Consider the following 23070-nt stretch of genomic DNA (forward strand, 5'->3'; position numbering starts at 1 on the left):
TTATGATAGATAAGACTTTAGTATCTGTTAAGACTTTCAGTACCACAGTCATGCACATATGCCTTGTTTGTGCTACTCCTTGGTAAATATGCCCAGTGCTTAGTTTCTAAATGAATAAGTCATCAACACTACCACCTGAGAGAAGGGTCTAAGGGAAACATTTTTAAAGACCTGCCCAATTCTAATCCCCATAACTAGACTATACCACATAAGAGAATAGGGGGTCTAATGGCAGACAGTACAAAGAATAAGAAAAGAGTAGGGTGTGTAGAATCAATCAAGCCCATGCGTAATCAGAGCAGAGCATGGATTACCATCAACCTTACTCATCCAATGAGACAAATAGTGAGAGCAAAGACACCTCTCATGATCGTTTATATCATATGGTATCCAACTAGAACAGAGGTATGTCTCTCGATCATAGAGACTGCCTCACTAGTTAAAGGCTCTATTGCTCCCTTGGGTTGATGGAAAAGCGTCAAGAGGACACGTGAAAAACTGTGACCACCAAACAGAGTAGAAGTGCAGTGCAAAAAAAGGAGACTGTGGATTCTAAAAAAGGGTTGTGTGGAGAGTGCGATATAATTCAATTCACTCCACCCACCTTAATTAAAAAGGTGTGACAAAGTTACCAGCAGTGCTGACTAGTCGCTGCTAGATGAGGGTCGACATGTTTCAGCCTTCAAGGGATTGTGGCCCGCGGCTTTCTTCAAAACTATGCTACTGCATTCAATTGATACATTTCCAAATGGTGCAGTGTGTCCCCACTTATAAGAAAATGTGAAACTAAACAAAACCAAAGAAGTAGTAATAAATACGACCTCAAATAGTCCTAATCCTCTATATCACAGGGTGCGAGCATCACCTGTGGAGACAGGACAATTAACACACATAATCCAACTCAAAACATAAACAGTACTGTCTACAAACAGGCACATTAAATAAGTGTGCCTGGTCATATTGCTGTGAAAAAAATCTACGCAATGCTTACCCAGCGTGATCAGGGATTTCACCTCACCTACCCTGGAACCTGGCTCAGGTTAAGGAGGCCCCGCTCTAGATCGTGGGTGACAAAAACAGAAAATGTTCTTCAACACGAGAGAGCCAAAGTCAGTCCCAGTTACTATCTCGCGTTAAAATAGACGCAAGATGTTTTCGCTCTTTATAGATAGGCTCACCCCTTCAGTAAAAACCCATACCAAAATCCCAACTCTCAGAATGGTGCAATTAAAAATACCAAAAAGGCATAACTTAGCGATTGTAAATGCCCCAGACTGGCATTTGGATCAAGATCTAATTTGCTGTCACGTACACCTCTCAATCATAAAGGTCAAGAGAGTCACTGTCAGTCTAACTCTTATGTGGTATAGTCTAAATGAATAAGTGCCAGGGCTCCCCTCAGAAGGCCACTTCCACTGACCATTGCCGCTGTCAGCACTTCTTATTACAGGAACAACACAAGGAATAACCATCAAATTCCTACAAGTGTGACAGTTCATACCATTCCAGGCCCCCAAAGCTATGAAAATGGCTTTGGCGACAGGTATTGGCCGTTTTAATGTATATTGATATTGAATTAATAAACAACTATTGTTCTTGGCTCTAAATTAGACAAACAGCGCCACCATGAGGCAGACTAGCAAAGTGCTAGTGCTAACAAATTAGTGCAAATGCCGAGCACCGGAAACCACAGGCTCAAATTAAACACTGAATGTGCCAGTCTCTGCAGCTCATTCTTAACCTGAGATAAATGCACTATACCGGTTCAGGCACATAAACAGGTTTACATTTGTTTTCTGGCGATTTGTCTTTCTCTTTTCGTTCAAACTGTCAAATTGGAAGCTTTTTATATTGTCTCTCTCTATTTCTTGTTATACATTAACTTACTATTGTGATTCACTTGTTTAAACGTGTGTGGCCTCACTCATGCAAGGAGAAAAGCCACTGATAACAGAGTACAGTAGTCCCTGATGAAGTGACAAAAAATATCATGATACTTCCACTGGACCAGTCCTAAGCCTGACATGCCACCCTTTTACATGTAATGAATTGATGAACCTTCTACGGAGCATTATCATCAGATATTTGCTCAGATATTTCTGTGACAATGCTCTTTAGAAGATGCTCACTTGCAGCAGTAGGACTTAAGAAAACATTTGCTGAGGCTGCAGTTTAAAAAAAGCTATGTAAACTCTGAGTTCTTTCTGTACCTTCAGACCTTATTGGATAATGGAAAGCATGATATGACATCATATAAACTACCTAGTGAAGAAATAAACAGCAGTATAAGCTTATTTTTAATTGTGTAGCCAAGTCTCAAAGTAAGATAATTGGGTAGAAGATCTGCAACATTTTGATGCCTGATCTAATAGTTGAAAGGGACCTCTCTTGTTGGAAGATTCCAGAATAAGGCAAAAATAAGCTATTGTCCACTGCGTATTCAAAAGTGTTTTGATTATAAATTACCTACTGCATCAAAATGCTGAAAGGTTTGTCGAGAACATTCTTTACAATTGTTCAAAGCAGTTTTACCATACTGAGGGCCTTATTTACAGTTTGGCAGATGGGAGGTGTGGCGCAGCGGCCAGGGCGACTGACTCCGGAATACAGGGCTCATAGTTAGATCCGCGGCACCGGAGACAGGTTAGCCCAGCACCATGTGACTCTGGGCAACAGCTTGCTTAATCTTCACAATGGCCCCCAGTGTCTTGAAACCCTTTGGGGTCCATTAGTTTGCGGTTTACAAATACCGGGTCATACTCTGTCAAAAAGTCCTGAATATCCTGTCTGCCCTATTGTAAGTGCCTTATGCTAAAATGGACTTACAATGCGTGAGATGGGGCTTCTGCCACAATTGTGATAAAATATCTTGTCCACCAAGCTCTAAAGAAGTCCCTAAATCTGTTTAAGTGCTGTGAAAGAGAAGCCCAACCATCTGGTTGTGTTGATGAGGGAGCAGGAGAGAACAGTAGTTGCATGTGATGCTGTCCTGTGTACATTTATCAGTCAGTCAGTCATAAGCTTTTATTCGATATGCAAGATATCTTGTAAGCACATAAGAAATACAATTATTACAATAAGCACATAAAAACACAAACTACAAGAAGCCAGTAGAAAATTCATAAAAAGATAAAAGGACATAAATTGCCCGTTAATAAATTAACTAAAAAAAGGAATTAAACAGCTACTGACAATCTCTTACAACGAATAAGCCAAGACCACTTTAAAAATTTTGCAATTCCACACACTAAGGGGGGGGAAGTGTCCGTAGTTAGGATACGTAGGGCTTCAAGGTAGCTGCGTGTGCCCATATTGCGACAAAGGGGTTTCAACCAGACACTCCTAGGTCTTGCATAATCAGGGCAAACAAACAAGACATGTACAATGGTCTCGGCCTTACTTCGGCAACACGCACAGTTGGGAGAAATACGGGCCACAGGTGACCAACTTGATACCAGTGCACCTAGGGGGAGGCATCCAACTCTAAATTTGAAGTAAAGGGCTCGATCAAAAGGGAGAGTTATCAAGTCCAGGTAGGGTTCAAAAGCCACAGTGTCTTTAATTTGCAAAAAGGCGACAGTCGACTTGCAGTGATTAGAGTTAGTAATTAAACGCTCCGCACACCAGTTCCAATAAAGCGCCTTGACAACTTCTTTTGGAGGGGCTGAACGTGATGACCAACAGCTTCCTAGACCGATATTCTCCAAAAGCTTTTTAGTATCTCTTAGCCACTTTATCTTAGCCCAACCCCCCAAGCTCATTATTTCCCCCATGGCATCAGCATAAGATTTTAGTTCTTCACCCCTCCAGATTCGTGTCCATAACAAAAGGGGGCGAAGCTGGGCCTGGTCTTTAATATTTTTGCAGCCCATGTCCAGCCGAACAGGTACGGATGGAGTGCTCAGGGGCACGGAGATAAGGGATTTCAATAGCTTGCTCTCCGCTGACTCTAGGGCGTTCAAGCAACAGTGGCCCCACAATTCTGCCCCATACAAGGCTGATGACACTACTTTAGCCTTGTAGATATCAACTACTGGGGTGAGTGATCTCCTTGGAGAGGCCCTGAACTCCCTCATTAGAGCACCTCCCACTCTCCTGTGGCTGAGGACCATTTTATCAATATGACTAGCCCAAGACATCCTATCCGTAATCCGAATATCGAGGTAATCGAATTCGGCTACTTTCTCTAGGGGGATCGAGTTAAGTGTCGGTGGGTGGCCCAGTTTCTTAGGAGGATTTAGGACTAGATATTTTGTTTTATCCACATTTATTGTTAATCCTCTTGCACCACAGAACTCCTGAAATCGCGTTAATAATTTCTGGAGACCTTGAGGGGTCTTCGAAATCAGGAGCGTGTCGTCCGCAAAAAGCAGGGTGGGGATACGGACTCCTCCGAGACAAGGGGCGTCGGCTGGTTCTTGTTGAAGATGTTTTACCACCCCATTCACATAAAGTGAAAATAGGGTGGGTGCCAAGACACAGCCCTGTCTTACGCCCCTAGAGACTGGAATCTTCTCAGTAAGTTCACCGTTTTTACCCCAACGGACCTGAGCAAAGGTATGGGCGTGAAGGCTGATGAGAAGTGACAAGATGTAAGGGGGTAAACCCAGCTCATAAAGTACCCTCCAAAGGTCTTCCCGGGGGACTAGGTCAAAGGCAGTCTTCAGGTCTATAAAGGCCAAATAAAGACTGTCCTTGCCCAGTTCCACCACCTTCCACCCCAATAATACCAACCTAAACACCTGCTCTATTGTCCCCATTCCAACCCGAAAACCTGCCTGAAAGTCTGAGAGAATTTTGTTCTCCTCCACCCAATGGAGAATCCTTCCAAGGACAGCTTTACCAGCTATCTTTTGGGTGGAGTCGATCAGACTTATGGGTCGGTAGTTCCCCGGTGTTTCCCTGCACCCTTTTTTATATATCGGGACCACCACCGCCCCTTTCCAGGATTCTGGTACTGCCCCTCCCATCATGATATCATTAAGTAGTGCTGATATAACCCGCGCCCATTCCGCTGGAAATGCCCTCATAAGGTCCCCCGGGAGGCCGTCGGGGCCCGCAGCCTTGCGTGGGGCTATCCACCCTATGACCCCCTCAATCTCTAACGGAGTAAAGAGATCATAGGCATGAGGTTCAATAATTCGAATGAGGACCATCCCCGCATTACAATCCCCATCTGGAGGGAGGTATAGGGACCCGAAATGCTTTACCCAGCTTTGAGGCGGGATGTTACAGGGTCTCACAAGTGCATCGGGGTTTTTCCGTGCACTTATTAGATGCCAAAATGCCCTTGAGTCCCTAATTTTACTGGCCTGGAGCAGGTCATCCCAATATTTGTCTTCCCACTCCCTCCTGGCTAGTTTAAGGGACTTGTTGTAGGCCTTCCTTGCTTCCTGTATCACAGGACGGGACTTAGCTTTAATCGCCTCAACTAGCTTAACCTTATAAACCCTACATGATTGGGTATACCAGCCGTCGGCGGGTTTTTTAGAGTATTTATTACCCAATTTGTTATGGTGTAAAGTAAAGACATTAGTTAAGGCTTCTGTCAGGGAAACAAAGAGCCCGCTCACTCTACCCACACCTTCCGTGGATATTCCAAGGTTTAATACCGTGTGGTTTAGGTGAGATTGTATTTCTTCAAGCTTCCCCTCTGATAAAACCAATTTGGCCCATTTAATTCGCCTACCACAAGGGGAGACTTCCGAGACCTCCGGTGGTGCTGCTACCCGATTTATAGTATCCTTGCTTGAGTGTCGCCACCACTGGGCCATACTTAAAGAAAGCAGGTTGTGATCGCTTTCAGACGAGGGGACCACCTGCATGTCCTTTACATGGGGCCACAGACATACGTCCACTAAAAAATAATCTAGCCTAGAGGTATGTCCTGGCCTATTGTACGTGTGGACGCCCAACCTATCCGAGGGTGTCCTCCCGTTGGCAGCCCTTAGATTGAATTCAAGGCTCAGGGAATATAACTGAAGCGCCACTTCTGACCACCTTCTAATCGGTGGGATTTCCAGAGCCGGAATCCCCCACCTGGTATCCTCCTCTTCTTGGTCGAGGGAAACGTCCGAGCCCAAGGGCTCGAACGTACAGTTCATGTCACCAGCAACCAATATACGAGACTTATGTGAGGTATTGCTTAACAAAGTCTCGAGGAGAGATATTACAGGAGACTTTCTCCCGCCCACGGTTCCCCGGGCATAAACATTATAAACATTTAAAACAACTCTCCCCCTTTGGTCTATTAGGGTGATGTTTTGTATGTCAGGAGAGTCTGTGGGGAATTCCATAATTCTACAATCTAGAGATGCCGCGACCCAAATAAGGAGGCCACCCGCTGGGCGCCCCCTCCCTGAAGACGAAACCTGCGCAGGGGAAAAATAGGACGAAAAGCCCACCCTGTGGACCGGCACACAACTCCATGTCTCTTGGAAGAGGCACAGAGAGTGCTCGTCGACCGGAGCAATAAAGTCAGGCAGAGCCAATTTTCCTGCGATCCCTGCGACATTCCAGCTGAAAACCTTAAAAACAGGGTCCGCCACAGCTGGGGTGTCGCAGGGCGCCGGAATGCCCCCACCTGTAGAGCTCCTCGAAGAAACATGAGGGGAGCGAAGGTCATACAAGGTGAGCATAGGGTCACCTATCCCCCTTGAAGGATTTCTGTTACTAAATGATAATGCTTCCACTGAGTCTGCACTATGCCCAACTTCCAGTCAAATAGGTCCTGCTGGCCACAAATGTTTCTCCCTAGTAACCCCTGAAGCCTCGTCCCGGTTCAGGGCAAGGGCAGGGGGACTTAAGCTTCCGCAGGTAAAATCAGCGATTTGCCTGGGGTAAAAGAAGGAAAGATCTACCACTTTAACCCCCGGAGCCCCCATGTTGGAAATAGGGGTGCAAATCGATGGTACCACTCTTGGATCTTGAAAATTTATAATTATACAGTCCCCCTCCTGCGTTTTTTTCCCCTGTCCAACCCAGTCCACTCTACGAACACTTAGTATAATGCCATCCACACCTAGCGGGATTGGCTTATTTGCCTTTAGCCAGTGGATACACTTATTCTTAAGTGATTGATGATTTTCCAACTGGCCGTCCTTTAAGGGGGGCACATTAACCATGACTGCCGCAAAGGGTTGACAGTCTGGTGGAAGGTTTACTGGAGGGATCCGTCGTACTTGCTTACTAGAGGCCAGTGAGGAGGTAGATGTAATGGTAGGATGGGGGACGGGCCTAGGGGCTTTCTCGAGAGCTAACCTGTTGAAATTGGTACAAACCCCTAGTTTTTTGGGGACTTCCATTATGCCACTAGCTTCCTGTGGCTGCTTTCGTTGGAAAGACTTAAGCTTATTTTTATCGGGCTCTATGTGGATTAGGGAACCCTTTTGCTCGGGTCCTGCTTTTGGACTTGGGGGAGATGTGGAAGCTGAAATTGATGAACTAATGGACACTCCCTTATCAATACATATTGTGTGCTTAGGGACTCGCTGAGATAAAGGCACGTTCCCATTTGCAACCAAGTCCTTAGCTTCGGTCACTCTACTTAATTGTTTAACTACTGCTTTAAGTGAATGAAAGCCGTCAAGGGTTGATTGCTCGAGTTTGTCTATCCTTTCCCCAAGGCCTTTAACTTGAATTAGCAACGGGTTCAAGAGGCTATAAACCTTCTCAAAAATATTTTCTGCCGTTGCTGTGTACATTTATGCATAGTGATAGTGCACTATAAGCCCTACTGTAGAAACGTTTTTCTCAATTCTTGCTTCTTCAGTGCTCACTGCTTGAGATGAAAGCAGAGTAGTGTGTGATAAAAGACAGTTTGTTTACAATGAGACCCTAAAAAGGTCCTGAAAATGTCTGCCTGTCAGTGTTATTCAGAAATCAGATTGTTATAAAGTGTAGCTGTGAAAAGTTAATATACATCAGAGACATTTCTTAAACAGGTGTTGCTGTTTAGCAGTGCTTAGTTTGTTAAAAAAAGTAATCTTACGAGGCCTCCACTGGTGCTGCGAAACCTAAGTGTTGCCAATACCAAAGCTGCTTCCATTCATTCCTCTTTCAACAACCACCCAATACTCCTGTCTCGTAAACTCTCATCTGTATGCTTTGCTTTCTCCCTTGGTCATTGTTTCCCTCTGTTTCTGTTTCTCCTTCTACCTCTCGCTCCTTGCGCTTTTTCGGTCTCAGACAATGTCGATGTCCCCAAAAATAAGTAGTGATACACCTCCCACGCAAACACTAACACAAATTATGCGCCGCTGTTAAAAGAAATTAATAAATGCAGTGCCATTATGAGCTATGGTTTTTCTGCTCAGATCATCTGTTAAAAAGAATTTAAGGGAAATAAGATTTGTGGTTAAATGTTTTTGACTTGGCTTCGACCACTGCTCAATGATTTCTAGTGCCTTGCAAGTTATAATTGAGACACGCCCACGCCATATGCTCCTCTGCAGTAACCTTCCAGATTTATGGATCGCTTTTTCAGTCATGCCAAGTTCACCTTTTGCTTTATATGCCAACTGAGCTTGTGAGAGAGAGAGAGAGAGAGAGAGAGAGAGAGAGAGAGAGAGAGATATGGGCGAGAGAGAGAGAGAGAGAGAGAGAGAGAGAGAGAGAGAGAGAGAGAGAGAGAGAGAGAACACATGCACTCTCATGGAGTGCTCAGTGCTAAAAAAAAAAGTAGTTCTCTCAAAGCGTGCTGTGGAAGGATACAAGTCATTAAATGGAAAGGATATCTACGTTCCAGGGGAAGGACAAACAGGAGAAGAAGAAGAAGGCAGGCTATTGAAAAAGAAACAAGCATATGAGAGTGACTAGAAAACCAAGCAAAGGGTGAGCTTTAAGCCCAACGTAAGATTTTGCGATAGCCCAGGAGAAGGCTTCTTACAGCTAAAACCTGTCTGTAAGCGAGACCTGAAAAAAGTGGCATACTATGAATGCGATATCGGGGAGACTATTCAGTGGTTCTAACTAGTCCTAACTACTGTTCACCCCTCCCAATGCCTGCACTCTGCACACAGAGGAGCATATTATCAAGGGCCTTATCTTGGCTTTTTTGGCTTTAAAAGCCAAAAATGCGGAGATATAACTATCGTCCTATTTACAAGTGGGTTCTAACATGCATTAACGCATGTTAGCACCCGTTTTCCCGATGCCTCGCTTTGCATCTCTAATCAGATGCAAAATGGGCGTCACTGGGCAGTATTGCATGTAAATTATCGCTGATGTGCACATCGCAATATTTACAAGGAGGCCCACGCATTTTAGCAGACGTTAGTTTTTGGCGAAAACCACGGTTTTCACCAAAAACTAACGTCTGCTAAAATGCTAACTTACGTATACTTAACATTGGGGGTGGATTATGCTGATACGACCTCAGGGTCGTATCAGCAAGGTTATCGCTGTTTTCCATGGAACCTCACTGGAAAACCAGCGATGTTCCATGGAAAACACTGCAATCGCTGGAATAATTATTGTCATTGTGCTATGCGTTGTTAATACAGTGCTAGCATGGCGATAATTTCCAGCGATAAAAAATTTCACGCTAAGCGCGGCAAGCGATAATTATCGCTGTCGCTTGATAATATGCCCCAGAGAGTCTAAACTCACACAGAGAGTTCCATCACCTCATCCCTGCCCGTGCTCACAGTGCGAGAGTGGCAGTCGGCTGAGTGTGGGAGAATGCGAAATCTTGTGCCGAGCTGCAATGCTGTCTCACGTTGAATGGACTGCACAAAGTCCTGATGGAGGAGCTCCCTGCCTCCCCTCATCCCTGCCCGTACTCACACTGCGAGAGTGGCAGTCGACTGTGTGGGAGAATGCGGAATCTTGTGTCTCATGTTGAATGGACTGCACAATGTCCTGATGGAGGAGCTCCCTGCCTCCCCTCATCCCTGCCCGTACTCACACTGCAAGAGTGCAGGTCGGCTGAGTGGGAGAATGCGGAACTTTGTGCCGAGCTGCAATGCTGTCTCACGTTGAATGGACTGCACAATGTCCTGATGGAGGAGCTCCCTGCCTCCCCTCATCCCTGCCCGTACTCACACTGCGAGAGTGGCAGTCGGCTGAGTGTGGGAGAATGCGGAATCTTGTGCCGAGCTGCAATGCTGTCTCACGTTGAATGGACTGCACAATGTCCTGATGGAGGAGCTCCCTCCCCACCCCATCTAAGATGTATCCCTTCCTCTCAGTTCAGACCGGGGCCCTTGTTTGGGTGCACCAGGGTTCTGCATGCCCTCAGTAAGTGGAGGGTGGAAATGGAGGAAGCTCTTGCTTCGTACAGGCTCAGTTTGGGGCTGTTGCTGAGTACACTGTGGAAACAAGCAAGGTATGTGGGTTTAGCAAATACAAGTAAAGGGGAAACGGACATGTCAGGCATGAATGTGTTCTTTATATGCAGGTCAAAATGTAGAGATCCGAATGTGTCATTTGTATAAAGTACACATTGGTGCCATGCATATTTTCCTTCGCCAATATCAAAAGCCATGAATGTCTTAAAACATGAGCAAACTGGGCCCTCCCCATCCTCCCAGCGTCTCACTGCAGCCTTGATGGTGTGACCTTGTTAGTGTGCGGTCGGAACTTTGTTGCTTTTGTAAGAGATGCCCAACGTTGTATAGGCCGAACAGTCTCTCAGTCTCGGATCCATCAGGTAACCTCGCACTGCATTTGCCTTTAATGTTTGTGTTCAGTTTCTATGTGTTCGCCAGATGCTTGCATTTCAGCCTGCTCACTGCCAGGTCTGTGTGGGAACCTTCTACTATTTCTGTCTATTTTGAGCCTGTTCTGAGTGAAGCTTGTACTACTGTGTCCAAAATCTTTTGCAATGTTATGAGTAAAGATATGTTCAGCCTTCAACATGTCTCTAAAGTTGCAAGTTGTTGTTGCTAGAGATACTAACCCCTTGTACAAACGACTTGAATGAAATGTGTTCAACATTGACTCGCAAGAACTCTCTGAACCGAAGGATGGCTTTGCTGCAAGGTGTTCCTGTCTGTAGGATCGCTGTTACTTGAAGGATTGCTGTATTGTCGGTGGCGTGAGCCTGTAAGATTTGTGTATATAGATAGATAGCCTGCTATCAGATGTTTGAGCCTTTAAGGTTTCTGTAACATGAAGGCGTGAGTCTGTAAAATACTCTGACCAGACAGTTAGTTCTTCTAGCAGTCGGAAGGGCATATAATCAGGGCTCGAGTAGGGGGTACACCCGGGTGGACTGCGCCCGCCCACTATTTTTACAGGGTGAACGCCGTCCACGCTGCCAAGAAGCTGGGCCCACTATAAAATATGCGGAATTCGTCCTGGTGTTATTTGCAAACACCAGGACACATTGTGCAGCGCCTGCACGTTGTTGTCTGCTTTCGATCTCAACAACGTGCAGGTGGGGAGGGGGCTTTCTTGTTTCTGACTCCTGCTGGGCCCAGAACAAAGGCCCCATTTGAGGGGTCATCAGGCCTCCTTTTGTTCGAGTCTCCTGGCTGGGAGCAGTCAGGAGCCTCACACCTAGAAGCAAATGCAACAGAGGGGAAACAAAGGCTCACACCTTGCTAGCAGTTCACACATACTTAAGAGAGGCAGCTTTTCACTTTGTTCAGTCCCTGTTTACAAGATGGACATGCACTGTAAGAATGTCAGATGCATTAGTCTTTCCCTGTATTTACTCAAAATAAACGTAATTTATATAGTGCTTACTACCCCTGACGAGGCGTTGAAATAATTTAAGTACCACTATTTTTTCTTGTAAAGCACTATGGGTAGAGGAAGTTTGCGCTGACAAAAGGCAACACTGTTTTATGCGTAGCTTTCAAAAGTGTGAATCTTCTGCCTCACTCAGGATGGTTTGCGTGTATACTCGAAATGTGCTCTAATGTACTCATGATAGACCTGCTAAACATATATGTTAGGGCTCAAGATCTGATGTCACTTCTTATGATGGCACTTCCTGTGATGTCACACACAGTGATGTCACGTGCTGCGATGTCACACGCCGCGATGTCACACACCGTGATGTCAAGCGTCGCGGTGTCACCGTCCGTGATGTCACGCGCCGTGATGCCTCTTGCTTTCGGATTAACTAGGTTAGTCCCCCCACTTCTTTTTTTAGGACTTGTGCCCTGCATATAATATATGCCAATGGGCCCTGAAACTAGAAACCTACGCCTGGGAGATCTTTGGAGTTTATGGGATAGCTCCTCTGACTCATGTTTGCCAGTTACCTGAAAGCCAGCCCTAAGACATGAGCCAACAAGACCTTTGCGGCCTGTGGTATTTCTCCCTGAGCGTGAAATAAATGTGTAAGTGGCATGGATGCTTTATGCACTGCTGCAGTGGGCATGTAAGAGAAGTAACCCGACAACCTACATCTGTACTAAACCATGAGCATCCGCCTGGCGTCCTGAGTGCTCACTTACTTGATGTTAGTGCTGCTTGTTACACCTTGTTTGCACATAACATAGTTATCTGCATGCACAAGCGTCATTCGAGCAAAGCATGTTACACCTTGTTTGGACATAGCCGTGTTGCCACATTACTGGTCTTGGATGAATGTTTAACTTTCCTTCAGTGAGCACAATGTTTCAAAGAGGCACTGCTTATCCAGTGACACTGACATGTTTCCTGGTGTGCACCCACTGTTCTATTAGGAGCATCATTCTCTGAAACGCACACAGATTACTCACTGAAGTGGCCCTCCTGGGTACAGTGGTACAGAGAAAACTGGTATATTTAATTAGTTCTCCATTTAGAACTGGCTGCGGATTTTTCGCTGTTGGATTTATGTCGTGTACAATGAACGTTTGGTCTCAATATTCCCCAAACTACATTGATGGACGACCCCTCGAAATGTGCATGCGAGTGTAATAGTTTTCGCTTGCTTTCCAAGCTTACTCGGTTGGTTCAGGCAAGGGCGGCAACAAGCTTTTCTACTAGGGCTGCTTATGTCGCTTGAAGCCAACTCCCATACAATTTTACTAAACCCCTTTGGGGCTTAGGAAGACCCTCACATGGGCTTGGGACCTCTTTTGAAGAGGTTATATATTGCCACCTCCAACCTAATGGCCTTGTTATTTCTCCTATACTCAGCACATTGTGTACTTAGTAGCCGTGATGATTTCATACCTTGCCTTTGAGTGCACCAGGTGCTGTCCCAGACAGAGCTGTAAACACAAAGCCTAAAGGATGAAGACATCCTTTAGAATCAGGGCCCCATGTTTTTGTGCAATCTATCAGTCTGGTGCACTCAAAAATCTTGCAGCACCAGTCCTTTTGAGTTCATCACTTCCAAATATGGTCTCACTGTGGTTGTTTTGACATGACTTAGGTTCCTGTATTTCACACGGTCCTCGGTAGCTCTGAGAGGGGTAGCTATGGGTCCCAGAACCACTGGACTGTACCAAGGACTGCTAGAAGGCTAAATGAAACCCATGCCCAGCATCTATCACACCTCTGTAACGCGGCCCCTCACCTTCTCGCGATCAGTCTATACCGCTTGTTTTTGACAGACATGCTGTCACCGGCATCAGTGAGCATCATTTTGTTTGCCTAGGGTCGAAGGAAATTAAAGCACCTGTGTGTGGGTCTCTGTTGTCTCCTTTTTGGTTCGAAGAGAGGGTTACTGCCTCCAATGAGCCAACTTTCTGCTGGTGGTGTGTAAGGCCTTTGAGGGGTTAATCTCTGCAGAATTCAGCCCACGAACCCTGTCTAGCAACTCAGTAAGCTCATGCAGTCCTTACTGTGCAAAAAGGGAACCAGCCTCAGTCCCAGAACCTTGTGCTCAGTGGCCAGCGCCTCATGAACCTTGATGTCTACCAAAGCTGGCTTCACCCCACTTCTGCCCCTGTTATTTCGCTAGGGTTGCAAAACCCACTGAATTGTGCTGGTACCACAGACTCCTTTTAAGAACTACGATCACAGTTCTTAGGCAAATGCACTCAAATGTGCCCTCAAGTGATGACTGAGATCTTGTTGTCACACAGCAAACTCAGGCAAAGACTTGTCAGACTACATGTAAGGAAATACAACACAAATCAGGCTTAATGCCACATACTTGCTTTATTTTTTGGTTAGTCACAACACTTTGCAACACATTTCCACGAGTATCCTTGACTCGGTGAGTGGTCTAGGGGTAACTGCTACAATAAGTGTGCTAAAATGCATAAACTATTGTACAAATCGCAGGGTGGGCGCTAGAATGCGAAACAACTAATGGAGAACATTATTGTGCATTTAGTTAAATAGGTTATAAACAAAAGAAATGAAAGAAATTACATATATTTTCTAAGTGAATGTGTGCGGCATGTGGATGCCTGATTGATGCCATGTGTGACCTGCGCACAGCGGTTTTGGTAATTGACGCAGGTGTCCACTTTTAGTGAATGCCATTCATAACATGCGGAAACTATACAGGCTTCTCAGAAATGTCTATGAATCCATAAAGCACTAGTATAATACAAGAACGCACAGGTGTAAGATACACGTATGGTAATTGTTGGACGTTTTGTGTCCCTGCCTCTCTGTATGTGTTGTAATAAAACGCCACATCGAAAAGAACACATTTCAGCCAATATGTGCATGTTTTACCAGGACAAAAATGAAGGCTTTCTTACAAACAGAAATTGATAATTGTCAATGAAAGTCACAGTGCCTGTGATCAGGAAGATACTTCGACAAAAACACTCTCTCTGTTATAAAAAGCCTGCAAAATATCACAGATCATGGAATCTCTCTCTCTCTCTCCCTCTCTACCAATCTATCTATCTATCTCTCTCTCTCTCTCTATCTATCTGTCCATCCGTCTGTCTGTCCGTCCGTCCATATGTCTGCCCGTTCTCCTGCCCGTGTCTATCTATCTTTTCCAAGTTTTACTACTCCGTTCTCTTGTGGGACTTCAACAATGTGTAAATGATGTTGTCAACTCTGTTCTGTCTCCATCCTTGCTCATTCCATGCGTGAGACCGAGGTGGCATGCTGAGACACGTTTCGGGCTCATTAACTGATTTGCAAATTTGAGAATGAAGGGCCGTTATTATTGTAACAACCGAGAAAATAGCTTGCATGCAATGTTGCAAATGAAGTTGGCTTCTACAAACACATTGCTTTCCTTCGAGGAATACTTCATTTGCTAATCGCGTTGTTCCTTCTCTTCTGCTTCTTTGACAGATTAGTAAACAGCAACTTCAGACGGTGAAGGACCGTTTCCAAGCCTTCATCAATGGGGAGACACAGATTGTGGCGGATGAAGCCTTTATGAATGCTGTCCAGAGTTACTGCGAGGTAAGATGTTCCAATGCATTCATTCATGAAAAAACACCATTCAATCAATCAATCATTTTATTTATTTTGAATAAAAATATACCTATGTGTACATAAAAGTACTGCAAACAGGTTACATATGCCATAAATAAAGTTACATAAATCAATCATCATGAAAAATACTAACTCAAAAAAAAGTCAATACATTGCAACATGTACAATACAACAATGAGTGGCTTGAAAAGTGAATTAAGAAGTTGTTTTCAGTAGAGTAATGTAATTTTCTACGCGCGTTTCGGCATGTAAAACGCCTTCTTCAGGAAAAGCCAAAGTAATTCTGAGTCCAAGGCGGACGTCAATGCAGCGACAACCGGTGGCAAAAACAAGGACTTTTAAGTACACATAGCTATATTTTTATTCAAAATAAATAAAATGCTTGATATTTTTATCCCCGTATGAGAACATTGATTCAATTTTTAGGTTTCATGTTAGTTTAGATTTATGAATTTATATCCATTGCTGCCTAGGAATGTTGGTTTTTCATGAGTTATTTTCCCTGTTCTAGGAGCACCTAATATTTACAGGGGGCCCTTCTCGATACACCAATGTATTCATTCCACTTCAGCATTAGTAGCTGTGTGGCGTCTGTTGAAACAAGCATTGGTAATGCCAATAGGCCAGGCTTTAAATGAATTTTGCATTGTAATGTGAAGCATTACAAGGAAATAGCAAAAAAATAGATATGTATTTGTGTAGCAAAGAGCTGTAGAATAATATTAGTGTAGGTTAAAATGGCAGATGACAATTGCATTGTCAAGCCAGATCTAAAAATCCAAGTAGGTTAATGACTGCTCTCCTCTCATCTGTGCCGCTGTCAAAGAAAAACAGGATAAATTATCTAATTATCTCAGACACTTTCATAGCAATCCAATGTCATGTGTGTGTCCAGAATACTCGAGCTACTGGCAGCTTTATAAATAAACAAAATCATCACAGCTGGTCAAGGGCAAGCCCTTTTTTGTAGAATCACACAACTTCTGCCCAGTCAAAACATGAACTCCTGGCTCCTAACATGTGGGCATAGCTAAAGCCGCAGTGTAGTGATGCTCACATAATTGTCCGGCAACAGACCATAAAAAGTAGTTCATGCATCTCTCTCATTCCATTTTACTTTGCTGAACCACCAATGATTTCAAAGTGATTTAGGAGAACTCAAAATACAACATAAAAGCAATTAATTGGCAAATATATTGATTTCAGTTTCTGTCTAAGAGAGATGGAATGAATGTGGAGTAATTTGGAGCGAGAACATTGCCTTAAATGAAATCCACAGGGCTCCCGCCTCGCTAAACCCAGGGAGCCTTCGACTGCACCCCATTTAGAGGCAGGGGGTCCAGAAGTTTCAGAAGCCTTAGCTGGCTATGCCATTAGAAATCCTTAACGGAGAATATCTATGAGGCGACCCTGTCTTCCTCAGAACCTGGGTTTCATGTACTATAAAAACAAACAATTGGTTCTGTTGGAGAATTCTGTAGAGTTAACATAGTAGAGAAACATGGAGCGCCAGACAAATAAATTACTAAAAATGATAAATATTTGTTTAAAACAGCAACATCTGCTTGCATCAATTAAGCATTAAATGTGCTCCAAATGTGTTAGGTGAAAGAAAGTGTTTGTGAAATGTATCAAAAGAAATAATGCTCAAACATTTGTACAAAAAACAGTTAATAAGCCTGTCCAAGCTATTCAAATCTATAGTCCCTCATTGGTGGGCCAAGTACATCAGTGCATAAATTGTCCAAAATCCAGGAATTGATGGGTACAGGCTGAATATACAACTGTCAACGTTTCATCCCTCTTAGTAAATGTCAATGGTTCTATATTGAAATAACCCATTTAGAACCTTATTTTGAGAGGGCCTTCTGACATTCTTTTTTCATGCTTGGGTCTGCCAAGTGGACCATAGCCTCAGGCAGGAAGCATCCCAAATGTCCCTGACATGCAGGAAGAAAACTCTCCGTGTATAATGGACATATTTGTTTGTTTTTTATAAACAAATTCTGCTGTAAAGTTTTGTTTCTGCACCATATCAATCACTGGTTAGCTTTCTAATGACCAACGTCAGTCATTTGACTTGCATCCTACAATTGGTCTTAGAATTCTCAAAAAAGATCAGACAGTATGAGGAGCTGTAAGAAAGATATAATCAGTTTTCCCAACTCCCTGCTTTTTGGACAAGGTAACTAATGGAACTTCTGGGGTCGCAGATTGGCTTGATGAGTGCTTCGGGTAACGGAGACATGATGTGATTATAAACACCCAAATGAGAGAATAGCCTATGAAAGTTCAAATGAATGTGAATGATACTGAGATCAATGTGGTTCCCTTGGAAAGTCTTCTCAGACACAGATTGCTGAAGGATTTACTGTTTTTAGAAGAGTCTGGTGCAGGCTAGTTGTTTTTGAATCAGGTTTATGGGAAGAATCTACATTTCTTTTCAGACAAAGAAGCATAATGAAAAAGCCCTTCAATGTACTGACCATAGCTCCAAAGATGTTGGTGCTAAATTAAGATTTCCATTATGCTTCTTGCATAGCTAATTGAAACAACAACTCAAGACTTTAGTAGATTTCTTCTGCTGGACTGAGGTAATTCATGTTGAGCTGACATATAATCTGTTGTGCATGGGTATAGGGTTGGGGTAGCATTGTTATTAATACTCATCTCCTCTGTAGAGATCTGGCTTCAACTTCAAATACATTTCACAATTTCAACTGGAACCACAAGGACTCTGCGCAGCCCGCTGTTCAGTCAGGATACACGTAATCTAGTCCTGGAAGCTCCCCTTCTGGCTCATCAGCAAATAACTTTGGAAAGACGAAAGGCTCTTCCACTAGCAAGGGAGTATTTGTACTCTAAAGAACTTCAGGTCAGGTATTCACAGATTGCCTCTATGGATGCAAACCATAATCCAGATTGTTCTAATTGCAAGTCCCCTGAACAAAACAGTCTCAACTTCCATTTTCACAACGAGGGACATTCCACTGATAACATGAGTGTTGTCTTTCTTCCACCTCTAACCATGTCTCATGTGGGAAATTGTCCTTCTGTCATTTCTTCTTTCTGCTCTAAGAGTGTAGGATATGTACATCTGAGGATCAGGTAGTAAAGTTATTCCTGTTGACCCTGACAAGGATGTTTGTTTTTGATGGAAAGAGTGTGATAAAGATGATTGCACATGAGGAGATGTAATCCAATTTAGTAGTTTATTTAAGATTAGGCTGTACATAGGAAATGTCACTCAATTACAGGAGACCAACTAATATAAATTTAATTTTTAGAGCAATCTAAATTCTTCAATCTAAATCTCCAAAAAACATTCTGCACACCAAGCCTTGGCATTATAAAAACATATCAAGATACCACAACGAGCCCTTCTAACAAATACCTCTCCCACCTTGTTTCCCAAGAGGTCCCCTTAACTTTGTCTTGGGAAAAAAGACTACCCTTCTTAGGAAACTCCAAAGGTAGAGGCCATCTCTGGACAAAGAAATCCGAGAGTTGTCTGCTGGTCCTGCAGACAACATTCTTTATTGACAGGAACCACCATAATGATGGCTAGCCGTCAAACGTTTCAATTTCTTTGGCTATGGCTGTGGATGAAAAATAAAAAAACAAATGAGTCACACACCCTGGGAGTTTTCTCCCGAGGTGTAGGGGTAATTTTGAGTTTTTTCCAGTCCCTTGCCACCAGGTGTTTCCTGGTGGTGACAGACAGCAAAAAAAAGCCTTTACACTTGTTCACTTTAATTGGGGGGACTGTGTAAAGTCCAATTGTCAACAGACCCTACCTACTCCATCAGGGAAAGTATTCTGTCGACTGAGCCAGCAGATGGTCCACCGACGGAGGAGAAATGGCTCTTGCTGGAATACTTATGGTTGTTTCTGGTGGACAGTCAGTTCGGTTAACAGGGTACTCCACTGCATTTGCCTGTTGGTCAAATTCTTTATCAGGCACTCATCTGAAAGTAGACGTCTTGACCAGGCAAAGGCACGAAAAGTATTTGCTTGACAAAAGGTCTTCGACAACTGCAAAATTGGAACTTCTACCGCTCTGAGCTTTTCCTGCCAAAACCAACAGCTACACTGGGACCATGTCTTTGGCTATCCAACTTCAAGAAGAGTTCAGCAGATAAATCTTGCAATCTTTCCCCTTTTGAGGATTTCGATCTCAATTTCAGAGATTAAGCCTTAAGGTAAAATCTTTCACCAGCAGGAACCCACTTGGTGTATCCACCCCACGCTTCATCATTGCTGGCCTGAAATCACTCCTAGATCCCAGTTAACCATGAGCACAGACTACTGACTGACACTTTACTTTTTCTTGGTGATTTTGAAAAATTAAGATAATGGTTCTCGTTAATAGATTTTTGTTGTTTTGGTGTTATTTTACTCATAACATATTTCTCTGTTTATTTAAACTGTTTGTGGGATTTTTATTGTGTTGTGTTTTAGCGTTCTATTATTGCTAAATACATTGCACATATTTTTAAGTTTAGCATGCCTGTTGTGTGCCACAGTTACCAGGGGGTGAGCCCAGGTTTGAATTACTGAAACTGTGCTTTAACCTGAGAAGCTAATTCCTGGTGGTGGGCTCTCATCCACCCAAACAACCCACTTACTACCAGTATTTATCTGTTGCAACTGAATCAGCACTGATCTCACTGTTAGAAATGCAGTGCAGGGCTATGGGTGCTTTAGATGGCTAGGTTCTAAACATTGCAATTATAATTAGTGATGATCAGCCTCTGAGAAATGTGAGCAAGGATGTAACAAGTTGGAGAAAATTCATATATAAAGGTGCAGAGAGAAAATAGACCAAGAAACTGGGAAGGTGACAGAACAAGTCAGGCATGTCAGGGGTAGGCCAAGAAAGAGCAAGGGTCTGCCTGGAAGGAGGCTGTATGCATCAGATTTGTGGCGGTCATAAAGAAACCTTAGATTATTGCCTTGATGGCTTGTGCTGCTGCATCTATCCTCCTAATTGCTGGCATTTCTCAGTGAGCCACACAGTAGGTTATGGGGTGCAAGGAACATTGCCTTCCGGGGAATTATGGAGGGGAAACCGTTGAACCTTTGCCCCTTTGATCCATAAGTAGTCTACTTTCTGTAAATGATGCAGCCGTTTACCTCTTGTATCCCAGAGGTGAGCCACAGCAAATACTAGCATAATATGAGGGTAAAGCTGGATACACTCCTGGCGATAGTGCTTTTATGATGGTTGCTGCACTGGGGAAAACAGCACATTGCTATTTTAGTATTGTGTGCAATCCCCTAGCATGCACCAAACATTGCTTCACCTTTAGCTAGCAATACAACTGCAATTATTCTTCACTTAGATGACAAAGCAGCTATTCTAAAGTGCTAATGCAATTGGAACACACATTTGAATGCACTTAAACATTTAGTATCAAATGTATAATAAATGGATGTTGGCTAGAAGGAAATCGCTCCCAAGTCAGTTGAAACCTTTCCTTTAAATACAGATATAGTCTTTGCTATATTGAGGGTGTGTTATTTGGGTTTTTAGAAGCCATGCAAACCCATCCAGAAACCACCTGGGAATATCCTTGATCAGTCTTGAGCACACAGCAGCAATCAATTTCCATACTTTCTCCTTCTAAACATGAAGACCAAAAAGACTGTATTATTTCCTCTATAGTTTCATTCCATGGGGTTCTTTCACAAAAAGCGGCCATCGGAGCGCCAAGTAAAAGTCTCATTATTATCTAATCAAACAGCTTTTATGGCACGCCATCCATGGGAGAGGCATCCTAGTCAAGCTGCTGAACAGTCTTAATAGATTTCAACAAAGCTAAGTACCACAAAAACAGACACCATAGGCATCAGACCCATAAGCACAACTCAGACCCACAGCAAGTCAATGACAAAAGGCAATGACAAATCTCAGAACGTTTATCTTTCACTCCTATTCCAAAACACCTCTATGATAAATCAGAGAAAGGCAACTGCCTTCTCTGAAGTACAATGTAAGATGCTGATCGGAAGAGCATAATGTAAAGGAGTATTTTGGGATAAATGCACCCAGTTATTCTAGCACGATTCTCTGTCACACAAATATATTCAGAATATATGCGACAACCTCAATGGTAATATGATAAGCATATACCAACTGTGCTCAGTGACCTTCTCACTGAAAATTGAGACAAAGGTAACCAGCATATCAAGGTGTTTCTGTTCTGTATAATGTCAGGCAAGACAAGTCGAAATAGCACCACATACATGTTTACTGAGAGAAAAAAAACACCCATACCCAGTGCTCCAGTTTCAAAAGAGTAGAAAACTGGGGAATGCTTCAGTAGACATTGGGGTTTACATGAGACACCTTGTATGCCATTTCACTTGCAGAAAAAGAATAAAGTTTGGCAGAAAAAAAAACCCAAACTAAGTTTTCTGTGAATAGAAGAAGCAGTTACCATCATCTATTGTGAAAGAAAGGACATCATATTTTTTTAAAGGGAGAGTTTCAGAGAAAAGCATGCTTGACAATCTCATATACAAAATCAAGCCCCATATATGGTTGAGCCTATCATTACTCAAACTAATCAAATCACTGCAACAGCTCTTGAGCCTTCATCATCATCACAACATATCTACTTAGCGCCAGAGACCCTGAGGTTGTAAGTACTCTGATAAGAGCTGCACACTACCAGATCACCTAACAGGCTGGATCTTCAGTGCTTTCCCAAATAGTAGTTTCACCTTTATCTGTCTAAATCAATCCAGCTGTGTGTTTCAAAGATTATTGGCATACACTGGGAAGGATTTGGCACCCACCTGTATTCTGTTATATCTGTAGTAATTAACAGTAAGTTAGCCTCAGATCTCAATGACCGATAAGAGCAATACAAGTTGAAATATCTCAAGTAATTAGGGGTAGTGCCATTAAGTGGTTTCTGCATTAAATAAGGCATTTAAACTGGATTCTATAAGATTTGATTACAGCATAGATGTGCACTGTCTTAGATAGATTAACGAGTGTTCACGTGCAGCTTATGAATATTAGATTTAGATGTTGTCAGAAAGGCAAACCATAGATTGAGCATTCTCAACATTATTTGCTAATTGAGCCCCAGGTTTCTTAACAATTATGTGAGAGGTTGTTTGCATGTAAGACACCAGACGTGCAGCATGCTACAATGTACAGTGACTGTGTTTGCTAAATGTTGTCCATCTACTGCTCTGACCTTCTGGTCAGATAGAAAAGATGATACCTAAATCTGTACAAGCCCTCACACCGTCTTTAACTTCTCCGTCATACCTATTAGAAGTAGGTGGTCAATAGAGTGCCAAAGCCAGATGACAAATTCATCAGCATGCATAGAGTAGGAGTCCCAGAATCAACAACAATCAGACTGAAAGACTGAACATCAATTGCTTGCTGTTCAGATTTTCATTTATCTTTTTATGATGTTGCAGCTGGATAGTTACTGCTTTCTGTGTAACTTGCATTAACCATGCAATAGACGTTATTGGCCCGTAAGTAGTGGGAACGGCCAATGTTTTAAATGATGGCCGTCCCAAGTCTTGATATCAATTCTTGTCAGTATATGGAATGCCTGGCCATGGTCTCTCTATAAAACATAGCTCGGCGCTCATCCTATCCACACTCTCTGTTCTTCTTCCTGACTCTGGAAGGTCGGTTGGTGGAGGCTGGGGACACAGATGAGTAAGGTAGGTTTCTAGGTTGAAGAGGAGGAACCTTCGGGACATCCTTAAAGACATGTTAATTTAGGACAG

At 43.3% G+C, this 23070-nt stretch overlaps 1 protein-coding gene across 15 annotated transcripts in view; it reads left to right on the forward strand.

Moving 5' to 3' along the window:
• CADPS (calcium dependent secretion activator) overlaps positions 1-23070 on the forward strand; it is a 1625151-nt gene that overhangs the window by 266984 nt on the left and 1335097 nt on the right. For all 15 annotated transcript variants that reach the window (XM_085624714.1, XM_085624723.1, XM_085624709.1 and 12 more), the window contains exon 2: positions 15157-15270. In XM_085624714.1, coding sequence (XP_085480840.1) covers positions 15157-15270 — 114 coding nt within the window. The remainder of the gene's footprint in view (positions 1-15156; positions 15271-23070) is intronic.

This window comes from Triturus cristatus, chromosome 9, assembly GCF_964204655.1.
Source record: "Triturus cristatus chromosome 9, aTriCri1.1, whole genome shotgun sequence".
Classification (NCBI taxonomy): domain Eukaryota; kingdom Metazoa; phylum Chordata; class Amphibia; order Caudata; family Salamandridae; genus Triturus; species Triturus cristatus.